The sequence below is a fragment of the Rhinolophus hipposideros genome (assembly GCF_964194185.1).
Source record: "Rhinolophus hipposideros genome assembly, chromosome: 15".
Taxonomy (NCBI): domain Eukaryota; kingdom Metazoa; phylum Chordata; class Mammalia; order Chiroptera; family Rhinolophidae; genus Rhinolophus; species Rhinolophus hipposideros.
Genome location: NC_138061.1, coordinates 23,181,316 through 23,205,029, shown reverse-complemented (window position 1 = coordinate 23,205,029; position 23,714 = coordinate 23,181,316). Strand labels below are relative to the sequence as shown.

At 37.4% G+C, this 23,714-nt stretch overlaps 1 protein-coding gene across 15 annotated transcripts in view; it reads left to right on the top strand.

The window, feature by feature from the left end:
- BTRC (beta-transducin repeat containing E3 ubiquitin protein ligase) overlaps nt 1-23,714 on the top strand; it is a 165,687-nt gene that overhangs the window by 133,178 nt on the left and 8,795 nt on the right. For 13 of the 15 annotated variants that reach the window (XM_081074629.1, XM_081074638.1, XM_081074641.1 and 10 more), the window contains 9 exons: nt 4,035-4,266; nt 6,945-7,131; nt 12,168-12,264; nt 12,935-13,072; nt 13,533-13,651; nt 15,313-15,562; nt 16,023-16,141; nt 17,683-17,793; nt 19,257-19,335. In XM_081074629.1, the coding sequence (XP_080930755.1) occupies nt 4,035-4,266; nt 6,945-7,131; nt 12,168-12,264; nt 12,935-13,072; nt 13,533-13,651; nt 15,313-15,562; nt 16,023-16,141; nt 17,683-17,793; nt 19,257-19,335 (1,332 nt within the window). The remainder of the gene's footprint in view (nt 1-4,034; nt 4,267-6,944; nt 7,132-12,167; nt 12,265-12,934; nt 13,073-13,532; nt 13,652-15,312; nt 15,563-16,022; nt 16,142-17,682; nt 17,794-19,256; nt 19,336-23,714) is intronic. The other 2 variants (XM_081074630.1, XM_081074634.1) reach the window with 1 other exon arrangement.

The following is a 23,714-nucleotide window of genomic DNA, read 5'->3' as shown; positions in this document are numbered from 1 at the left end:
AGCTCTAACCGCCTGAGCCACTGGGCCGGCCCCCTAAGTGTCACATTTTTGTAATGCTACTCTAAATTGTATAGGCAGAGAGTTTTTAAAAATATATTTCAGGGTGGCCAGTTAGCTCAGTTGGTTGGAGCATGGTGCTGATGTTACCAATGTTGCCAGTTCAATCCCTTCAATCCCTGCATGGACCACTGTGAGCTGCGCCCTCCTTAAAAAACAAATTAAATGAAATGAGTATAGTGGTTACCCTTAGGGAGGTTAGTGAACTGGAAAAAGGAGCACAAGGCTGGGCTTGTGAGGCTTATGATAATCCATTTCTTGATCTGGGTGCTGGTTATATGGGTATGTTCACCTTGTGAAAATCGATCGAGCCATACACTTAAAATTATGCACTTTTATGTATATTATACCTCATCAAAATTAAACTGGAAAAATATATATTACATAGTGAGAAAAGGATGTATTTTCAAAAAGAGGGGCCAGCAGTGTTATAGTGTCATTAAGAGTGTTGATTTATTGGGTACTTTACTGTGTTCCAGGTGAGCTAAACATACGTTTCTTAGGTTATTTTATTTGATCTTCACAAAAACCCAGTGAAATAGATTCTGTAGTTATTCTTATTTTACAGAAGAGGGATACAGAGACTCAGAAAAAAATCAAGTTACTTATTCCATGTCACACAGCTGATAAATTGAGCCAGAATTTGAAGCCAGGTCTTTCTACTCTAGGGCCAAAGCTCTTAAAACAATACAATATGGTGTAGTGGTTAAGAGTAACTCATCTGAAGCGCTGATGGATCTGAGTGTGTGTCTTTCTACCTCACAAGGAAATCCTCTGAGTGGTGGTGACTAAAATGTACCAGCTCGAGTAGACCAGCAGTAAATACATGAACTCTGTTTCTACTTCATTTCTAATAGTCAAATGTTTTAGGTCCCATTATGATTTGATCATTGAAAGTATAAGAAAGTCTTGACTGAACTTTAGCTCCTGCAGTGGGATAACCAAACTTGTGAGGTCCTTAGATATTTCTATCTGTTAATAAGTCTGATAGCCACTGATCAAAGCACGACTCCCCATAATTATATTAACAGCTGGTTTGTTTAAGGTATAAACAGAATAATTTCAGTACCTTACTGATTATTGTTCTCTGTTGCTGACATTTCTAGTCTTTAGCCAGAAAATAGTATTCTGGTTAGCATCCATCTCCGGTCCATTTCCACCTTTTACAAGGCAAAGGACAAATATATAAAATATGATGGAGTGGGACGTTTTGGTTATTGGAATGAGAAGGGGCATTTGGTCAAGCTTGTAAAACCACCTGTTTGTTAGCTTTCTAAATCTTATTACATAGTTCACGAGTTTTCCTTTTCTGAGATACGAATAAAACAACTACACCAAAAGCAGCCCCGAAGTCCCCGTAGGCCTGTGTCCAACAAGGTGCTTATTAATCATTTTCAGTCTGTGTCATAGACAACAGTGGCTTTTATGCCGGAAAACATCCACCTCTGTACATCAGGGTTTGCTGTTACAGGAGTCAGCTCTTTCTGCGTAAATGGAATAGCTAATGAATGCCATTCTTGAAAATGGACTTTCAGCTGTGTATCAGGAATCATTTGTAAAGAGGCCTGCATGTAGGATTTAACATTTAGAAATTAAGACAAGCCTGTGCCTTAAATAGCAGAAGTTGATTATCCAAGTTTGATAAGTTTTATGGCACATTAAATATACATACCTAGGCAGGTATGTAGCATTAGTGACATAGGTTACCCCGCCAACTCATAGTGACATGGGTTTCCCCGCCAAAATGGGATTGCCTTAGGTAAAGATGCTGAAGATTCATCAAATTATTTTGAAAAATACCCAGTTGTATCACTTTGTGGTTATACGCTAAAGAAAACTTTCTTCAGACTAGCAAAAGTTTCCGTTGGTTTCTGAGTCTTCTAGTGTTCCCCAGTTTCCAACTTGGGTATGGTTCTTGTATCCTTTTTTTTTTTCCTCATACCCCATATCCAGTCTATCAGCAAATTCAGTTGGCCTTGCCTTCAAAATGTACATTGAATCCCATTATTTCTCACCACATCTGCAGCTACCACTCTGTCCAAACGATTGTTGTCTTTTCTGTGGACTGCTATGAAGTAGTCTCTTAATTAATCTCCTTATTTCCATTCATATCCCCTACAGTCTATTCTCCATACAGCAGTGATCCTTTTAAAAGGTGACAGATCATGTCACTGTTAGGCTTCTAGGAGCTTCTCTATGCGCAGTTTCTCATCCTCTAGACTTACCTCTCCAGGAGGGAGTCTGAATTTCTTACATGGTGGTTCAAAGCTCTAAGAAGGAGTAAGCAGAAGCTTCCTGGGCTCAGAAACACCAGAATGTCACTTTCTCCACATTCTGTTAGTCAAAGGCTAGGACAACTTCCACCTCTTGATGGGAAAAACAGCATTTGTGTTCAGGGACGGTTGTTATTGTTTGGGGCCCTCTTTGGAGAATAGCTCCCACCACACAAATGACCTGGGTGATCTGGCTTGGACTACTTCTCCAACTTTATTTCTCCTCACTCACTTGGCTCCAGACACCCTGGACCCTCGTGTTGTTCTTGAACATGCCAGACAGACTTCCTCAGACCTTAGCTCTCAAAATTCCTATTGCCTAGACCATTCTTACCTCATGTCACAAAATGTCTAGTTCCTCATTCCCTTCATGTTTCAGTTCAAATGTCGTCTCTTTAGGGAAACTATCTCTGGCCCCTTAGACTTAAATAACAATATTAGGGTTTTTCTTAATTGCTGCATAACAAATTACCACAAACGTGGCAAGTTAAAACAACACCTACCCATTAGCTCACAGTTCTCTAGGTCAGAAGTCTGGCACAGCATGGCTGGGTCCCTGGCTCAGAGCATCACAAGGGTTGGCCAGGCTGAGTTCTCATCTGGAAGCTCTGGGGGTAAATCCTCTTCTCAGCCTGTTATTGGCAAAATTCAGTTCCTTGCCTGTGTAGAATTAAGGTCCCCATTTCCTTACTGGCTGTCAGCTTCTAGAAGCTTGTCACACGGTCTCCTTTCTCTTCTGCAACCCCTTGGAGAAAACTCTGCTTTTAAAGGGCTCATTTGATTAGGTCAGACACACCAGAGTAATCTCCCTGTCTTAAGATCAGTTGGTTTGGGGCTTTAATTAAATCACAGCAATACCGATGTGTTTGCTTAAATAAGTGAGAGAAGCAGTGTGTACGTAAGGGGCCAGGAATCTTCAGGAGGCCATTTTACAGTGGTCCTGTGATAACATAACTGTTTTTTCTATCCCTTTATCCCCCTTTATTTTTCTTTGTAGCACTATTGACATCATATTTTTTTATTTATTTGGTTTTTAACTGCTGTTCCTGATGATAGAGATTATTATTTTTGTTCAGTGTTGAATTCCTCACACCTAGGACAGTGTTGGGCACATTGTAGGTGCTCAATTAATATTTATCGACTGAACCATAAAAAAGACTTTGTGGCATATCAATTTAATAACAGCAAAGATGGGATTTTTTGGAAGGAAAGATTAAGCATATAAATGTTATTTAAGCTTTACCTCCAAAGGTACCAGTCTTAAATTGTTCATTGGCTCATCTTTGCATGGAGGATTTCTTATTTGACTATTAAAAACTAAGTTGTGAATAAGTAATTGTATAAATGTCCAGTAACTGGTGTACGTGTAGACAAGAAAGAGCAAATTAGCTATCTTGCTTGCTAGTGATAATAACATGCTTTCAGCTTTCGGTTTTCATCTGTATATCTCCAAATAATATTTTCCTGTGAACTTTTGGAAATGGATGCCCAGTTGTCTAGCAGCATTCCTAATTTACCAACTTACTATGGAATTTCTGTGGCTTTCCATGTAATTGCTGTTCACAAACATCCAATTACTGATAGAGTAGCAGAGTGAACGCTATCATATAGACATAACATAGCATGCCAGACCAGAAAATTATACATTTCCCTTATTTTCGATACTTACTGTTATGTGTTTCTTTTAATCCACCCTTTCTACAGACAAAACTTGCCAATGGCACTTCCAGTATGATTGTGCCCAAGCAACGGAAACTCTCAGCAAGCTATGAAAAAGAAAAGGAACTGTGTGTCAAATATTTTGAGCAGTGGTCAGAGTCCGATCAAGTGGAATTTGTGGAACATCTTATATCCCAAATGTGTCATTACCAGCATGGGCACATAAACTCGTATCTGAAACCTATGCTGCAGAGGGATTTCATAACTGCTCTGCCAGGTATGTCTACGGGTGTTCGTGAGCCATTAATTTGCCTGGAAGATATGTTACAATGGTAATGGTACTGGATCTTCCGCTATACATCTCTCTTTTTAAGTCTTTTATTGGCTTGATTTTTACAGACTGAGTCCTTTCATTGTACCTTCTTGGGGTATAAATACAAAAAAAAAAAAAATCAAACTCTGGAAATAGAGACTCCTCTTTTCTCTGTCTCTTTCCTGTCTCCTGTTCTTCTGTTTACCTGTTTTTACCCACAGCAGTCCCAGTAACATCTTCTCCAAGGTGTTACTTGGTTTGAGATGTCTTTCATAATGTGTCTTAGTTTCAAGCTGTTAACTTAATGTACGTGGATTTGGATTTCTAAGCAAGCTTATCACCAGAATATTTAAATTGTAAGAATGAATAAGAAACATTTTTGAGTATTTTAGAAAGAAGGGTATCTCAGGAGCTTTGTTGTGACATTAAATATGTAAATTCCAGTCTTTACCATCTCACTGTGCACAGTAATCAAATAGCTATTGTAAACTAAATATGGATACAGATGTAGGTGTAGATATAGAGATATAAATGTGTTTTTAGAATATATATACTTAAACATATACATAGACACACTTAAACATATGCGTGCACACACACATACACTTAAAATACTTTTCTTTGGAGGGCGCTGTGGTTGTTTTACTGAATTCTTAATGGTCATCTAGGACACTGCATAGACATCAGTGTTGAGGGAAATGCTATCTCAGGAAAATAGAAGGTTCTCATCTGTGCTCATTTTAAAAGAAAACATAGTACAAAGATGAGCTGAATTTGTACCTGTATCTTTCGTTATGTGGAATAAATTTTTGCCCCCTCTTCACTCACTGGATTTTGTTTTAGCCACAGGCAAACAGTTTTCATTGTGCAAACAGCCTGTGTGTACCTGACTGTGCGCTCCCCATTCACTGATACATGCTACTATCTCAAGCATACACCACGAAGAATGAACTGGCGTTTATTAGACCAGTGTACCGTTTGCCTAATACTGATCCCTGGTGTGTATCTGCTGACCACTTTATAAGATATTAAATCATCAGTCTAATGTATTACAGCCTTTTTAACTTATAAACCTACACCATCTGGCTACATTTAGTAAACCAAACTACTTCAAAAAATGCCTGTAATCCATTAATGTAATGGGTTTGTTTGAAGTGTTAGGTGAAATTACTTCCAAAGACTAATTATAGGGACATAGTGAAAGATCAGGAGCAATTTGATGGCAGCCATTAAAAACACAGGAGTGGATTTTGGAAACTTCTGGTAGTGTAGAAAGTTTCACTATAAAGATGCAAGAATTGTTCCATCATTATATTTTGCATGAAGAACTAATTATTATATCTTTAATTGGCATATAGTTATGTTCCTTTAATAAGAAGGAGGTGATGGATGCCTCCATCTGCTTATGCTTAAATATGAACATGTGATGCCAGCCAAACAAGATCCATTTAATGCTTTCTTTTCCAAATCTGCTGAAAAATATGACTGATATCCATACAATCTTTGTAATTAAAATAATGTTTACACACGTTTGGATTGTTGCAAATGGTGTCCACGTGTGTCTTTGTATGATTCAGGGGAAAGGCAGAAAATGAAATGTGATATTCTCTTTCCTGTTTGTTAAGTCTGTGCCTAAGGGAGTCAAAGTATAAAGGTATCCTTCTGCACTATGTGAGTCTTTAGCAAACCTCTGTTATGTAGCCTGTAAATAAAAATAATTTTGAATGTTTTTGTCTCATTTGTGAATTAGAACAGCAGCCAAAAGGTTTATTAGTGCAATCATCTTATTTTATAGGTCTGTTCTTCTGAGACCTCAGTACAAATTTGGGTGGTAGAGAATTTTAATTGAGAAGCCATCTAGTTTACACAGCCCAAGATCTACTTCCCCTGTTTTTTCTGTACATCCTGCAAAATAGTCTCAGAAATTCTAACCAAGTTATCTATATAGTCTGGGATTTTTTTCATTTTTGGTCAACTGTCATTTAGGTTTTATGACAGCAACTGTTCTCAAATACGGTTTTTTTTTTAAACATCTGAAATTAAACTCATCCTTGAACTTAAATGTACTTCTCTGTCTTTCCTCTTGGGATGTTCCTGTACCAGTATGTATTTCCTTCTTCTCTCCTTTCTGCATGCCCAAAATTCTATAACCCAGCACATTCTGACTTAGTGCCTCTCCCCCAGTACATTTAAAGGATATTTCTTTTACTGAACAGCTTTGGAACTGCAGCAGTAATAGAAACAGAATGAGAAATGGACCTAATATAGAGATTTGGGGGGGTCTGAATCACAGAGTTTGAGATGCCATCCGTAGAACATCCCCTAGTGCTGAAATCCATACAGATAGATGTGAGTTGTTTTCTGGAATCCTTTTTATTTTTAATGTCTTGGGGGGTTTGCTGGATGTTGGCTTTAACTTTCTTATCTAAAGGAAGATAGAAAATGCTGTTCATTTCTGTAACCTTATGGAAAAATTATTGACATGCATTTTACCCAATCTGTTTGAAAAAGAAACTGGACCACACTAGGGACAGCGATGTGCCTTCATATCAGAACAAATGCTGTTTTCTTTTAAAGGACCTTTTGTAAAAAAGGCATTCTCCACCTATGTTCTTTTTCTTGCCTCCTCCCCCCACCCAAAGCTCGGGGTTTGGATCACATTGCTGAGAACATTCTGTCATACCTGGATGCCAAATCACTATGTGCTGCTGAACTTGTGTGCAAGGAATGGTACCGAGTGACATCTGATGGCATGTTATGGAAAAAGCTCATTGAGAGAATGGTCAGGACAGATTCTCTGTGGAGAGGCCTGGCAGAGCGAAGAGGGTGGTGAGCCTTTTAACTTTATTACTATTTATAGAGCTTCAGAACCTGGCCATCGAGTCGTTGGAATATTGTTGGCAACCAATGAGACCATTTATCATATAATACAGTTTATAACAACAACAACAACAAAAGTAGTTGTTCGTGTACCCGGCAGTTTTTCTTCTGACCAGTCACTCATAAATGACATAATAATGTATTAATACTAGTTTGCAAAAAATAATGAAAAACTGACCAGTCCTCTAAAACCAGCTGTTCAAAGCATTCTGCTCTCTGGGCAGAAACAGTATCCTGAAGAAGGGCTATGGGCAATTTATAAGGCAAGTAGAGGACTTTGAATCACATAGACTGTCAGATCCACCTTTCCCCTAAAACAGTCCAGAACAAATAGTTATTTTCTCTTTCAGAAGAGTCCTTGCCTTTAGCCCGGGCCTGTGATATTTTATCACCTTTGTGATCAAAATTATTTTTATGCCTAACTAGAATAAGAACTGTAACCATCAGAAAAGGCAAAAAATGGAATTCAGTATAAATAATTGTTTCTTCATAAGACTCCTATACTTTCTCAAGATTTTATAGCTTAATCTTGTATTCCTTAAGGCGTTATATAGTTAGCAGCCTGAGACTTCACCAGTTTTATTCTTTTCACATAATGGTACCATTTCATTAGAACTTCTGGAAGATGTCTTCTTTAGTATATAATTTGCTCTCAGAGAATGACTCTAGAATGTCACTATAAGAAAGTCAGGTGTGAATATTTCATAAATAAAATAATGGTGACATTATTTATTTATGATAGATATGCACAGCAGGCATAGATGTGCTCAGTGTTATCCTCCTGAGCTATTCATTTTATCAATTGTTTATTTTGGATCATAAAGAGATGCAAAAGTTAAGAATGGAGTATCAGCTTTTCTTAGCAATTTTCATAAAAATATAGTTGGCGCCCTTTCTTTCTTGCATTTTTTTTTTAATTTTATTGGGGAAGGGGAACAAGACTTTATTGGGGAACAGTGTGTACTTCCAGGACTTTTTTCCAAGTCAAGTTGTTGTCCTTTCAATTTTCTTAGTTGTGGAGGGTGCCATTCAGTTCAAGTTGTTGTCCTTTCAGTCTTAGTTGTAGAGGGCACAGCTCAGCTCCAGGTCCAGTTGCTGTTACTAGTTGCAGGGGGGTTGCCCACCATCCCTTGTGGGACTCGAGGAATCTAACTGGCAACCTTGTGGTTGAGAGCCCTCCCTCCAACCGAGCCATCCGGGAGCTCAGTGGCAGCTCAGCTCAAGGTGCTGTGTTCAATCTTAGTTGCCGGGGGCGCTGCCCTCCGTCCCTTGCAGGACTCGAGGAATTGAACTGGCAACCTTGTGGTTGAGAGCCCACTGGCCCATGTGGGAATCGAACCGGCAGCCTTCGGAGTTAGGAGCACAGAGCTCTAACCGCCTGAGCCACGGGGCCATCCCCCTTTTTTGCGTTTTTAAAATTCAATAATATAAACAAAATGACCTCTAAATATTATACTAAGTGCTTCAAGAAATTGCTATCATTCTAGCTACTAGGAAAACTTTAAAATATCTCGCAAATTCCTTTAAAGGAAGTAAACATCAGGCAATTCTTTGGTTATATAAAAATTGCATAAATGACAGCATATTGTTGTTTCTTCTAAATACGTTTTTCTTATCCTCACTTATTTCACTGTATAGAAAAATAGAAACCTTATATTTCATAACTTATTTCCTACTTTGGAAATAATCTCTTTATAATATAAGAAAGCAAAATAGTATATAGTTGTATGGCATTCAAAGTCCATTATTTTGTTAAGCGTGCCAAGACCAGCCTTAGAAATAGAACAGGCAGTTGCTTCCATGGGAAAATTTTAGGGCAGCTAGGAATATTCGTGTATCCCTCAGGGGAAGAAAAGAAGAGAAAAGAAAAAAAGAAAAGAAATTCTTCCAAATAACCCCTGACCTGAAAATTCTGTTACAGAGATTCATTCCCATAATGGTTTTGTTCCCTGTTAAAATACACTTCTTCCCATTTGGATTATCAATGACAGTGAACCTTTATCAGACATTGGGAGTTTACAGTCTGTTTTTGAAGATAGAGAGAAAAAGAAGTATAAACAGATTTTGGCAGATGCCAAAGCTAAACACAGGCTTCACAATTTTGCTTAGGGTTGGCACTAAACTGCAAGATCTGTTATGTTACAAAGGGAAAAAAAAAACAAATAGGATCGTTGGAGAGATGGCTTATTGGCCTTTTAAAGGGGTATGTGAAAGGTATAGCTGAGAAATGATCTAGGATCCAGCTCTAATTATCTATCACTCTTTACTCTATCTCTTCAACCACCGGAACCCATTCCTGCTCTTTTGAGTATCCTTCAGACTTCTGACCACATTCCTTTGTCTTTGACCCCATTTATCTTCTTAACTTGATATGAAATACAAATATTTGTCTACCTCATGAAAACCTCTTCCATTATCCCCTTGACTTTCTGTGGCTGCTTCTGTTTTTGCATGTTGCCTTTCTTCCTGTGTTAATGTCCTCCCTGACTTTAAAAAAAAAAAATTTAGTCTATGATCAGTTTTTCATTTTATTCTTTCAAGTTGTCTTACCAAGCCTACTATGTCAATAAAGTCTTTGTTATACCTTTCCCCAAATGCTGTCTTTGAAACTTTCTTCCATCTCCTCGAACCAAAAATAAATAAGTAAATACAGTTTTCTAATAAAGTTTTGGATTTAACTTCTACTTTGCTGTTATATTTTATATCTAGGTGAATTTGACAGTCTGCTCCTAGGACATGAACTGTCATTTTCTCTCTTGAATAGTACTGAATGTGCTCTCTGCTCAGTAATGCTAACTCTTAAAAGTATAATAAAAGACCGTTTGGAAAAAGTCCATTTTCTTAATCAGCAGATCACATTTTATGATAACATTCTGAATTTAATATTTAGCGTTTATCATGTACTCCCAAAGGTGCTAGACGTTTCCTATGGAAGTGGTCCCTGTTGTCAAAGAGCTTCCATCATAAAAGGTTTTGACTTACGACATAGACAGATGGAGAAACCCGTTTTCAATACCTAGCCACCCTTTTTGTAGCACCTTTGAAGAAAGTCATATGCTTTTGCAAGGCCTGGTAAATATAGTGTGGTAGAAAACGAGATCAGAGATTTATTTGATTTCTCTTTCCTTAGGATGTAGAGATAGTTTCATTGCATATGAAGAAAATCCTGGGGTGCCTGTGTATAATTGCCAGATTAAAAGGCGGACAGAACTCTCTGAGGAATGGTGGGCATTGAGAGATAATAAAGTTAAAAATATGGACTCTGAAGTCAGACTTAGATTCAAATCTCAGCTCTAGTCACTAGCTGTGTGACCTTGGGGAAGTTACTTGACCTCCCTGATTTCTTCTTTATCTGTAAAATTAGTATAGTGATTCCTACCTCATTAAAGGATATTGGAATTAAAATTACTAAGTTATAATTATTAACCAGATTTAGATTCTCTTCATTAAAAATCTATTTGTCTGCAATGTGTTTATAGAATAAGATTGTTTAAAGTACCTTTAAGCCAGAATTATTTCATAGAGTCTTGTTTGCCCTTTTCTTTATGTTGGTGTATCATGTTTCTTGCTCCTGTTTGTCCCTCTTTGAAAACTATTGTTTTAGCTTCTTCATTGCAGATTCCCCTATCTGTATTAACACAGAAATCAGAGCCAGCTACCTTCCTGATAGGAAATTTTCTCAACTGATTTTCAAGGTGTATAGTAGGAAGAGGGCAGGGGAGAAGCGCTCCTGGAGACATCAAACAATTAATTATATTGTAATGGAGCTATAGAGGGAGGAGTGGATGACTGGCCCAGAGAAAACATGATTTCTCGGGTGCCAGGATTACACTCAGAGGCATTTCTGCCTATCTCCACTTTGCAAGGCACAGTGCCAGTGAGAACAGCGGTTAGTACACCCATAGTGGGGTTTACTAGCTTCCACACCGTGTTTGGTGGGTTCTTAACTTCAGGATGAGGAATTAAATTTTTTACCCAGCAGGAAGTGATTGCCATTTACTGATTTTTTTTTGTAGCAAAGATCTAGCTTGGGATATGAGTATTCCAGAGATGTGCTGTCATAAGGAAGGAGATGCTAACAAATGTTGCTGACTGGAATCAAGGAAAGGGAGTAAAAGGCATGCATGTATGTACATAGCCAGGAACACACCTGTACAAGTCCATTCCATGCCTTAGACTTGACAGCACAATGCTCTTAGGCGTTTCTTTTCACCTTCCATACCTGCTGTGGGACACTCCTGTCATCCTTTTGTTTTCTGTCGAAATGAACTGAATTGCTCCTTTTGAAGCATAGCTACACTGATCACCAGCAGCCTGAGCCATCGACACCTTACCCCCCAGAAATGAAGACTAGAAAAGTGTTCTCTGTGACAGAGAGGCATGCCCCTGCCCATGATGCTAGGCTCCGCTGACTGGCACAGCTTTACACAGTGAAACAGACTGAGGGGCATATGCCTAGTGCAAAGGTAATAATAGTTACCGTCACTAACAAAATTTTCTGTCTATCCAAAGGGCTGACAGACCAATAGATGAATTCTGATTTTATATGTATATGTATATACCGTGCTTCCCCCGAAAATAAGACCTAACCGGAAAATAAGCCCTAGCATGATTTTTGGAATAAAATCATTTTGCATCTTGTGGAGTAAAAATTCATACAAGACCCAGTCTTGTTTTCGGGAAAACACGGTATATATATTCTGTTTATGTACTGACATTATAATATTTCTGAAGGCTTGACACTCATGTTCTACACTGGAAATCATCATGTTTTGCCCAAAAGCAAATCAATGTTAGCCCAGTTCCTTAGAGCTCAGAAAGTGACTCCTTGATGTGAGACTCCTGAAATCGGACTTAACTTCATGCCTCTCCAGGCTAGTTATGGAGACTATATGAAATGGTAACTGTGAAAACACTTGGAAGAAATGTGAAGTTCCTTGTGAATGCATTATATGATTTTTATTGGAAATATTTGTATTTTTTAGGGGACAATATTTATTCAAAAACAAACCTCCTGATGGGAATGCTCCTCCCAACTCTTTTTATAGAGCACTTTATCCTAAAATTATACAAGACATTGAGGTAAGAATCTATGTATATTTGGGTATTTGCCAAACACTAGAGAATCATCAGTATTTTTAAGTAACAGCATTGTTACAGCAAACAATGTTTATTAATGTAAATTAAAAATCAATTTCTTAATAAGAGAATAGAGTAGGTAAAATATAGTGAATTGCCAGGCAAAAATTTGTGTTTGTAAGTTGTTTACTGGTAGATAAATAGACGAGACAGAGAGAGAGAGAGAGACTGTGATGTCTTCATATAATAGAGAGACTCCTAAAGTTGTACTTATAACCTGATATTCAGATATGATCTGAATTGAGCCTCCATGGAAGTTCACTGGTAGAAATGGCCACTGCGTATGTAGGAAGAGCACTGAGCACATAACCTCATGTGGTTTATAGCTTTCTCTCTGTCGGTGAGCAGTCTCCTTCCACCAGGTTTATTATTTAATTGAACGAGTTATATGCAGGAGACTTCTAGAAAATAAATCTTGAATTACTTTACAAATGGAAAAATATTTTATAATTTTAAATAGTGGCTTTTTTTTTGTTAGTTTGCCTTAAGTTCTGTATATCCAATAGAGTGAAGCATTGAGCATTTGTCATTGGTTGCCATGAAAGTCAGCTAAGAGTTTAGTTCTGGTCCTTTCTTAATTGCTGCCTGCATCTTTACCATTCCTTCTTCTCAGACAATAGAATCTAATTGGAGATGTGGAAGACATAGTTTACAGAGAATCCACTGCCGAAGTGAAACCAGCAAAGGTGTTTACTGTTTACAGTATGATGATCAGAAGATAGTAAGCGGCCTTCGAGATAACACAATCAAGGTGAGATCTCTTCAGTTGTGGGAAGGAGTGAAGGTTGATCACATTCAGTAAGCAATCCAAAGCATAAATTTTAAGTATTATTTCCAGGAAGTAAGTGAGCATTTTTAGATTGTTTTCGGTCCCAGAGCCAAAATTATTTCCTTAAAGGATAGAGAGCTGCGTCCCACCCCAACCCCCCAGAAGGGATTGTTAAATTCTCTTCTTGAAGTGCACTGAATGGGCTACTCTCTTGGCCGTCACATAATTGTAGGTTACTCCCGTTCCTTGATGAAAAGGATCAAGTCTGCATTAGTACTAAAGCCACGTATATCTAGGTGCTCACTATACCTGGAGAAAAGAACGCATTCCACACTCCTCTGGGCTTTGATTCTTTTGGGGAATCAAACACATAATAGAGCTAGCAAGTCTCTGCAGCACCCCATTATCACAGTGATCAAAAGGATCTTATTTGCCATCCTAGATCTGGGATAAAAGCACATTGGAATGCAGGCGAATTCTCACAGGCCACACGGGTTCTGTGCTGTGTCTCCAGTATGACGAGAGGGTGATCATAACTGGATCATCGGATTCTACAGTCAGGTAGAAAATTTCAAACAATCTTTTGAACTCTGAAATGCCAGATCCGCTCTGTTCTTTGTCATCAATAGCCATTCTGTATATATCTGCATGAACACAATTCTGAAACTGCATAACTAAACAAGAATAAACCATCAGCTCACCCCCTCATTGTGTCAATCTACAGCTAGAAAACTTGAATTAGGAATGATTAAGGTTAGTTTACATTTTTGTACATGTAAGAAACTACATATTCTATTTTGATTTGGGGTAATCGTCCATTGTAGAAACTTGGTAAACCTTGCGTTCTTTATAAAAACCATCTCACGGGAATGACATGAATGGAATGAAGCCTTCCTTTCAGGTGGCTATAACTGTAGTGCAGACACGCGTTCTCTCTTTTAAAATTTGTACAGGTGAGCAATGCTTTCTCTTTGCCAGCCCCTCCCCTGCTGTCCCTGCAGTTTTTAATTGCAAGCATCACTAAGGGAGGGGCCTTCAATTTCCAGAGGCATTAGTGATTTGATGACACAGCCATTATGCTGCTGGAGTCCAGTGTAGCTTGAGTTCTGGGTACCAGCAGCACGGCTGGAAACCTATGTTAGGAATTTTGCCTTAAGCTAAAGGATTTAGCAAACATAATGCATCAAAAGTAACTTTAAAAAAAATAGAAAAACAGTTAACTGCATTGTTAGATTCTCTGAAGTTAAATGCTTACCATTCTCAGATATCCTCTGTGAATAGAAAAGGCTGTTCCTATTTCTTATCTTTTGACTTAAAGGCATGGCAAACTCAGTTCTTATAGTTATCGACATTTAACATTTATTGGTGCTTGTGGAGTGCCTCAAGGAAGCTGAAACATTGTAGAGGTTAACATCATTTATAGGATAAGGGAAAAAAATGATTTCTCAAAAAGGGGGTTAAACTGGAAAAGGAAATAAAATGTGTTATAAAAAACGAAGTAAATATACAAAAATAGAGTAATCAAAGTCAAATGCTGTATATCATCACACAAAATTCTCCGGCTATCCAAGGGCCCCGTGCTCTGATGTGAAGCCCATGTTTGCTGTGGAATGGCTATTCTCATTCCTTCCACCAATCAAAGCACAGAAAAGAGGTTGTAGACTTAGGGGCCAGGTAATCTTGGTCCTTAATCTGTGTGGTGACATGTAAGATTCAGGGTCATCAAGCTCAGATCCATAGTACTAAGTCAGCTTGTTACAGAGGCTTCTCGGCCTATATCACTTCTATTTCCTTTGGGCTGTCCACTGATGCTGCTGTTATTAATCAGATTCCCAGTTTTAAATGTCTTATTAATGGTACCAGAAGTTTTATAATCATCTTGAAGTCTGGGTCCAATTATAGGTGATGGTGCTACCTCATTCCTACCTCCTCCACTTGTCCAGATTTCAAGTGGTGTGTCTTAAGTACGTCACACTGGCAGCATCTCATCCCCTTCCTTTTTTCACTTTTTCAACCCAGACCTCTATCTACCACTTCTCCATGGTTCATCAGTACTCTTTACCTCAGCTCAACTTCAAAGTTGCAAAAGAACAATAGGGTATAATATATCTATGAAAACGGGGCCGCAAGGATGGAATCTGCAGTGGTCAAATACTGGTAATAGATGGTAATGTATGTTCCATCAAAATCTCAGATAACCTTCTTAATGTTGTTTGTTCCAGGGTGTGGGATGTAAATACAGGTGAAATGCTAAACACGTTGATTCACCATTGTGAAGCAGTCCTGCACTTGCGTTTCAATAACGGCATGATGGTGACCTGCTCCAAAGACCGTTCCATTGCTGTATGGGATATGGCCTCCCCAACTGACATCACCCTCCGGAGGGTGCTTGTCGGACACCGCGCTGCCGTCAATGTTGTAGACTTCGATGACAAGTACATTGTTTCTGCATCTGGGGATAGGACCATAAAGGTAATAAAGCATTTTTCAATAAGTCTCCAACTTAGAGTAGGGGACTTCATGTGAAAATATGATCACAGGCTATTTCATATTTAAACATCACTGTTTAATTCAGATACTAGTCTTTATGTAAAAAGGTAATGAGACAATTTTGGTTAGTATTTTATTATTATAAATAATGGTGAGTGTAAGAAGGGCAGGGATAAATTTAGGTTCAAGAAAATTTGTCTGCAAGACCAGACTAACACCATAAAAGTAAGTCAGTTTGAGGAATCCTCGTGATAGCAACCAATGAGCCCTATACTATCATGAATCAAACTTGTCATTGGTTTGGTCTGGTTCCATTTGACTTGAGAAGTTGACTTCTCCCTATTGGTTCAGTCCTGTTTTCTACTTCCCCAAGACTCCAGTTGCCATAGGTTTTACTAATGAAAGGGTCAAATCAACTGCCAAATGCTATTTTCTGTTTCAGGTATGGAACACAAGTACTTGTGAATTTGTAAGGACCTTAAATGGACACAAACGTGGCATTGCCTGTTTGCAGTACAGAGACAGACTGGTCGTGAGTGGCTCATCTGACAACACTATCAGGTGAGCAGCAGAAGGGATCACTGTTATCCTGCCATTCATTGTGTGTGCACAGTGCAAACACATCTTCAACTGTGGTATGTTTATAATAAAATCATTTTCCTTTCTGTAGCTTCTTACAGGTGAAAAGTTTGCCCCAAGCAGAGAGGCAGCATAGCAAAGCCTTTTGTTGGTGTGTTTCCTTCCTGTAATAGTTTTATCACCAGATAGACCTATTTAAAAGGTACTGCTTCAATGAGGAAGTGGGCAGGAGAGATAATTAGATTGAGGTTGAAAGCCCTTGCCATTCAATTTCACCTATCTACAGTTGAAAAGTACTAATAAATAGCTAAAGGCCATTTCTCTCTGCCACTGTTTCTAAAATTAAAAAAAAAAGAAAGAAAAAGATTTGTTTCCCTACTGGAAATTGTGCGGTTTGTTTTCTTAGCATTGCATAATTGGCCAGGGAATTACCAGTCTTTGAGATTAGAAAGAATCCACAAATTGAAGTATTTTGGGTGTTTTCCCTTCACAAAGATGAATGACACGTATATGAATAGAATTTGGACAATTTATCGATCCTCTTCCTTCCTTCAAAGAAATACTGAGAGGATGAAAAGGCCATTAAAAAAACAACAGAGTTATTGTTATGTCTAAGGAAATTTTCATTCCTAGAAATTGTTTGGATTAGTCTGAAAGCATACAGTTTTTTTATATTAGTATATAAAAGTTTTTGAGAACTTGCTTTGCATTTCTGTTACATGAGAAAGACTGTCCTAGATAGTGGGGGAAAGCAGAGATTGTCCTCAGTGAAAGAGGTGGACGGACATACTTTGTGAGGGCATGATGTCACTGACACTTTTCATCTCATTCTTACTGGTGATTTCAGGAAACATTACTTTTCTTGGCTTAGTCATTTCCTTCACAGGCAGCTGTGTGCATTGAATTCATCCTTTTTATTTTTATTTTTATTTTTTTCTTATTTTATTTTTTTTTTAAAGATTTTATTGGGGAAGGGGAACAGGACTTTATTGGGGACCAGTGTGTACTTCTAGGACTTTTTTCCAAGTCAAGTTGTTGTCCTTTCAGTCTTAGTTGTGGAGGGCGCAGCTCAACTCCAGGTCCAGTTGCCGTTTCTAGTTGCAGGGGGCGCAGCCCACCATCCCTTGAGGGAGTCAAGGAACTGAACTGGCAACCTTGTGGTTGAGAGCCCACTGGCCCATGTGGGAATCGAACCGGCAGGCTTCGGAGTTAGGAGCATGGAGCTCTAACCGCCTGAGCCACCGGGCCGGCCCCATCCTTTTTATGCCTTAGAGATCCTGATTACAGAATTATATAAAGCATTGTGCTTGAAAATATATACTGTATTTGAACTTAAATCATACATTTTTCTACATGAGTTATATGGCAGAAAGGAAGTAAATTACATTGAAAGCAGTACATTTTTGTATAGGTGTTGATTTATTTTTGTGGATTTTTAAAAGACATAAAGTGTGTTATTTTAAAACATCCCAAGCTTATAAAAGAATACATGAAAATTCACTTAACTCAATTTTCTTTTCCAGATTATGGGACATAGAATGTGGTGCATGTTTACGAGTATTAGAAGGCCATGAGGAATTGGTGCGCTGTATTCGATTTGATAATAAGAGGATAGTCAGTGGGGCGTATGATGGGTGAGTTTGCTAACAGGGTTAAAAAAAAAAATCCACATCTGAATCCCTCCTGCCTTAGGATGTTAAATATAGCCTTTCCTTTTCTCTAAAAGATTACAGATTTCACAGAAAGGACTCAATAGAATAGTTCTTGTGTCTAATCTATATGTTCGCCATTTTGCTTACTCTTTTCCAAAATATTATTCCCAATCACTTAGTTGCACTTGTTTGCTTGTGATTTTTATTAATATTTCATTTTTTTGGTTCTATATTTATCTGTTTTGCCAAAGAAGCAAAGAACTGGCCAAACCTAGTATAACAGGATGTGCATATAAAATAGTGACTTATTAATAAAACTGAAACATTGGAGGGCAATATCTGGGACTTAGTGTGGTAGGGTCTTGAATTTTGATATCTTTGAATGATTCCTAGAAGTGCAGCTCTCTTGTTTTATCCCTTCTTCTAGCATTTCAGTTATGATGAGTTCAGTCATCTTTATTTTCTTCAGTCTAATTTCCAGTGATTTATAGAATCCATTCATGTTGTGGATGGAACCCATGTCTAGGAATGCCGATCAAGCTCATAGTAAATTCTTACAAGAGTGTATTCACTTATGAAGGCCTCTTTATCATTTCTTCTTGTCAAGGTACCTGATTTGGAGTAGAAGGCTATAGTTCAAATATTGGCAGCTTTTTAAATATCAGAAACTAACTTAACAACATTGTCTTAGTGTGTGAGCTGCCTATACTGATATATTAAAACAACTCAAGCACCAGGAAGGGTAGCAGACCTACTTTTCTGCTTTGAGTCAGCCATCACTTGCATACCCTTGGGAAATTGTTCAAGGATGTGATGACATGTTCTAGCTAGGTCCACGGTTATATTTTCTCATTCCCTTGGTTTTGATCTGTACCCACTTTTCTTGGGTTTTGTCTTTTATTTGCCTTGAGGAGACATGACCCATAATTAATTTTTAGAAGGGCTAAACTTTTCTTATTTAAATAAAAATATAAGGATTTGTTTATATAAACTACAGAGCTCTTTAAATGTACCTCAGTCATCTAGTACATGTGACCTGGGCCATGCTTAGCACTGACTAGAAAGAAGATCCTCAGAGTTACAGGTTTCTAGGTCTAAGTGATCTCTCATATCATTAAGAGGTCCAATGTGTAAGGTCTCCTGGCCCAAAGTATGGGGTAACTTGACTGCTCACTGCCTTCATCAGTTTGGTGAGAGCTAACCTGTTTCTCATTTATAGGTTAATCACGTACATTTCCCCCTGTTAAGACCGATAACCTCTACCCATGAATGAATGAAGAACCAAGTCTCCAAAACAAAAACATTTGTATATACTTCTGTGAGCTGCATTTATCATATAAACTATATTCACCATACATATTTATTGTCATGACTTTTTGCTATTCTTCTTGTGTTCCCTTAATTTCGCTTTTAACTAAGATTTTTGTCCCCTTTTTGATCTTTAGAAAAATTAAAGTGTGGGATCTTGTAGCTGCTTTGGACCCCCGTGCTCCTACAGGGACTCTCTGTCTACGGACCCTTGTGGTAAGAGTCTTGTTGTTTGGAGGGAGTTGGGGAGCAGGAAGGAGAAGAAATTAAACATTGATATGCTGTGGAGTATAGATCTGGATTTGATAGTTAGAACCTCACAAAACCTACTAAGTGGAAAGACAACCAATACATGATAATAAAATATGTTTATATAATGCCTTTCATCCAAAAGTGCTTTAGAGACTATCTATGGAGAGGAATGTGGCAGCTGTTTAACAGCTGCACAGCAACTTTACACATCAGTTTAGTACAGGAAGTGAATAAGAATTCTGTATCCACCAGAAACAGTAGGGGGCACTTAGGGAGAAAGAACATAATTACTCAAATTGGAACCTGTCCAGAATCTGAGGATCTGCACACCTGTGCCTGCAAAAAGTGTCGTGGGCGTCTGCGTGAACCCCCTGCTTAGCCCCTTAGTTCTGTGTCCTATTCCAAGGCACGCTGCCTCCAGCAACTCAAATCCTCTCTTTTTTATTCCACACATACCCCCTTACCTGAACATCTTGACATTTGGGGAAAAAGAGTGACTCAAAAGGAGTATCACCTTCGAAAGCACTAAATTCTTTATCATTTGGTGTTTGCCAAAGACCTGGATTATGAAATGTCCTAAGGTTAAAAGCTGCTTCCATGAGAAAAAGAATATTAGGTGGGGCACCAGGGAGGACAGAATCTGTTGCACAATTCAAGGAAAGATGAGAGCAAGCATTTGAAGCCCCAGTGTTGTAAATTCTGGCTCAAAATTGAGGTAGTCTCTGCTCTGGAGAAGACAGAGATACATTTCTTTGTCTTCCTTGTTGGATTTAAAGCTCAGTTTTTTCAGCACCAGACATGCTTTATCTTCATGTTTCACATGTTTTTAAAAAAATGGATTCATTTACAATTAATCTAAGTCTGGTTTTTAAAGTATAATTTACATACAGCAAAATTTGCCCCATTTTTAGTGTTCTTCTGTGTATAAATACCACAATCAAGTTAAAATAAAAAATTTCTGTCACCCTCCCAAAATTATGCCCCTTAGACTCATGCCTAGCCACTATTCATCTGTTTTCTGCCCCTATAGTTTTGCTATCTTATGAAATGTCATAGAAATTAAGTCATACAGTATGTAGCTTTTTTGTCTTTGGCTCTTTTCACTTCATTTGAGATTTGTTCGAGTGTTAGTACCTTGTTCTTTTTTGTTGCTGAGTAATACTGCATTGTGTGGATAAACCAATTTGCTCATTCATTCACCAGTTTAAGGACATTTAGAATGTTTCCAGTTTTTGATGATACTGAAAACATTCCTATACAGGTATTTGTGTGTACATATTGCTTTCATTTCTCCTGTGTAAATACCTAGAAGTGCAATTTCTGGGTCCTTTGATAAGTGTATGTTTAAATTTGAAAGAACTACTACTGTGTTTCCCCGAAAATAAGACCTAGCTGGACAATCAGCTCTAATGTGTCTTTTAAAGCAAAAATTAATATAAAACCCGGTCTTACATAAGACCCAGTATTGTATCATATCGTTATGTTACGTTATATCATGTTATGTTATGTTATGTTATGTTATATTATACCCGGTCTTATAGTAAAATAAGACCGGGTCTTATGTTAATTTTTGCCCCAAAAGACACATTAGAGCTGATTGTCTGACTAGGTCTTATTTTTGAGGAAAACACAGTAAGCTTTTTTACAAAGTTACATTTTGGGAGTTTGCAAATGCAAACCATTTTACATTTCCACTAACAGTGTATGAGAGTCCCATTTTTCTACATCCTTGACAGCACTTGGTATTGTCAGTTTTTAAAAAAAATTATAGGCATTTGAGTGAGTGAGTAGTGGTTATAGTTTTAATTTGCATTTCTGTAATAACTAGTGGTGTAGAACATCTTTTCATGTGCTTATCTTTTGTGGTGTCTGTTCAAATCTTGTCCTTGTTTATTGAGTTGTCTTAAGTTTTTAAAAACAGATTTATTGAAATATACTTGACAGCAATAAAGTGTACATAATTAAAATATATAATTTAATAAATTTTGACATATATACATACCAATGAAACCATGACTTCAACCAAGATAACGAACATATCTCCATGCCCCCTATTAATCCCTCTTTCCCATTCCGCCCACTTCCGCCTGCTCCATTCCCCAGGCAACCACTGATCTGCTGTTGGTCAGTTGCATTTTCTAAGGTTTAATTAATGGAATCAGACAATGTGTATTCTTTTTCGCCTCTTTTCATTAAGTATAATTATGTTGAGATTCACCCATGTTATTGATGTATATCAATTGTTCATTCCTTTTTAAAAATTGCTGAGTAGTATTCCATTGTATGGTTGGTTATACCACAATTTATCCTTGCCAGTTGATGAAAATTTGGATTGTTTCCAATTTTTGGCTATTACAAATAAAGTTTCTATAAATATTATGTGCAAGTCTTTGTGTGAACATATGCTTTCATTTCTTCAGGGTAAATCCTAGGAGCAGAATTGCTAGGTCATATGGTAAATGTATGTTTAATGTTTTTAGAAACTGTTAAACTGTTTTCCAAAGCAATTGTACCGTTTAACATTATAGTTCAATAGTGCATGGGAGTTCCAATTACTCTACATCTTTGCCAATACTTAGGATAGTCTTTTCAATTTGAGTCATTTTAATAAATGCAAGGTGGTACCTCATTTTGATCTTAATTTGCATATCCAGTGTTAATAATGTTGAACATTGTTTCAAGTGTCTATTTGCCATCCATATATCTACTTTGGTGTAGTGTCTGAATCTGTTGTCTGTTTTTTAAATTGAGTGGTTTCCTTATTGAGTTTCGGTATTTCTTTACATATTTAGGATACCCATTTTGTTTTTGTTTTATCATTCTCTTAAAAGATTTCTTTTGAAAAGCGTAAATTCTTGACTTTGATTAAGTCCAATTACCAACTTTTTCTATTTTAGATTGTATTTGATATTATACCTAAAAAATAAATCTTTGCCTAATCCAAAGTCACACAGATTTTTTTTTTCCCCTGTATTTTCTTCTAGAAATTTTATAGTTTTAGGTTTTACATTTTGGTCTATGATTCATTTTGAGTTAAGTTTTGTGGGTGGTACAAGGTTCACGTGGATATCCAGTTGTTCTTGTACATTTATCCAAGACTATCCTTTTCCTCTGAATTGCCTTTGCAGCTTTGTCAAGAACCAATTGACTACATATGTGTGGGTCTACTTTATGGACCTATTCATTTCCATTGATATTTTTGTCTATCTTGATACCCGTATCATACTATCTTGATAACTAGCTTTTTAATAACTCATGAAATCAAGTAGTGTAACTTTGGTCTCAACTTTGTTCTTTTTTAAAGTCTTTGTGGTCCTTTGAATTTTCATGTGAATTTTTAGTCTGTTTGCCAATTTCAGCCTCCACCCCACCCTCCTCACACCCAAAAAACATCTGCGATTTTTACTGGGATTGTGTTAAATCTAGATCAGTTTGGCTTGGTGAGAATTGACTTCACTGCTGTGAACCCAGTAATCTCTCCTTTTGTTTAGGTCTTTTAAAAATTTCTCAGCAATGTTTTATAGCTTCCAGTATAAAGGTCCTATACATCTTTTATCATATTTAATCCCTAAGTATTTCATATTTTTAATGCTATTGTAAATTTTCAATACCTGGATTGTTCATTTCAAGTATATAGAAATTCACTTCTTTTCCAATCTGTGTACCTTTCATTTCTCTTTCTTGTTTTGTTGTCTTGACTAAGACCTTCAGTACAATGTTCAAAAGAATCGGTAAGAGTGCATGTCCTTATCTTGGGAAAAAGGCATTTGATCTTTCACCATTTTATATACACATGTATGTACATATATGTTACTTTCTTTTTTTTCTTTTTTTTTTTAAGGAGGGCACAGCTCACAGTGGCCCATGTGGGGATCCAACCGGCAACCTTAGTGTTATCAGCACCACACTCTAACCAGCTGAGCTAACCTGCCACCCCTATACATATATGTTAGCTATAGGTTTTTCATAGACACCTGTTATCAGGGGATTAAGAAGTTCCTTTCTATTCCTAGATTGCTGAGAGTTTTTATTAGAAATGGATGTTGGATTTTGTTCAATGCTTTTTTCTGCATCCATTGAGATGATCTCACATTTTCACCTTTATTCTGTTAATTGGTATATTACATTGATTTTTGAATGTTAAACACAACTTTGCATCACTGCAGATCCCATGGACATTTAAAGGATAATAATAAAGAAATACTATGAACAACTTTATGCCCCAAAACTCGATAACCTAGATGAAATGGACCAATTCCTTGAAGGATATAATCTTCCACAACTCACATTGGAAGAAACAGACAGTCTGAATAGACCTATACCTATCAGATAAATTGACGCAA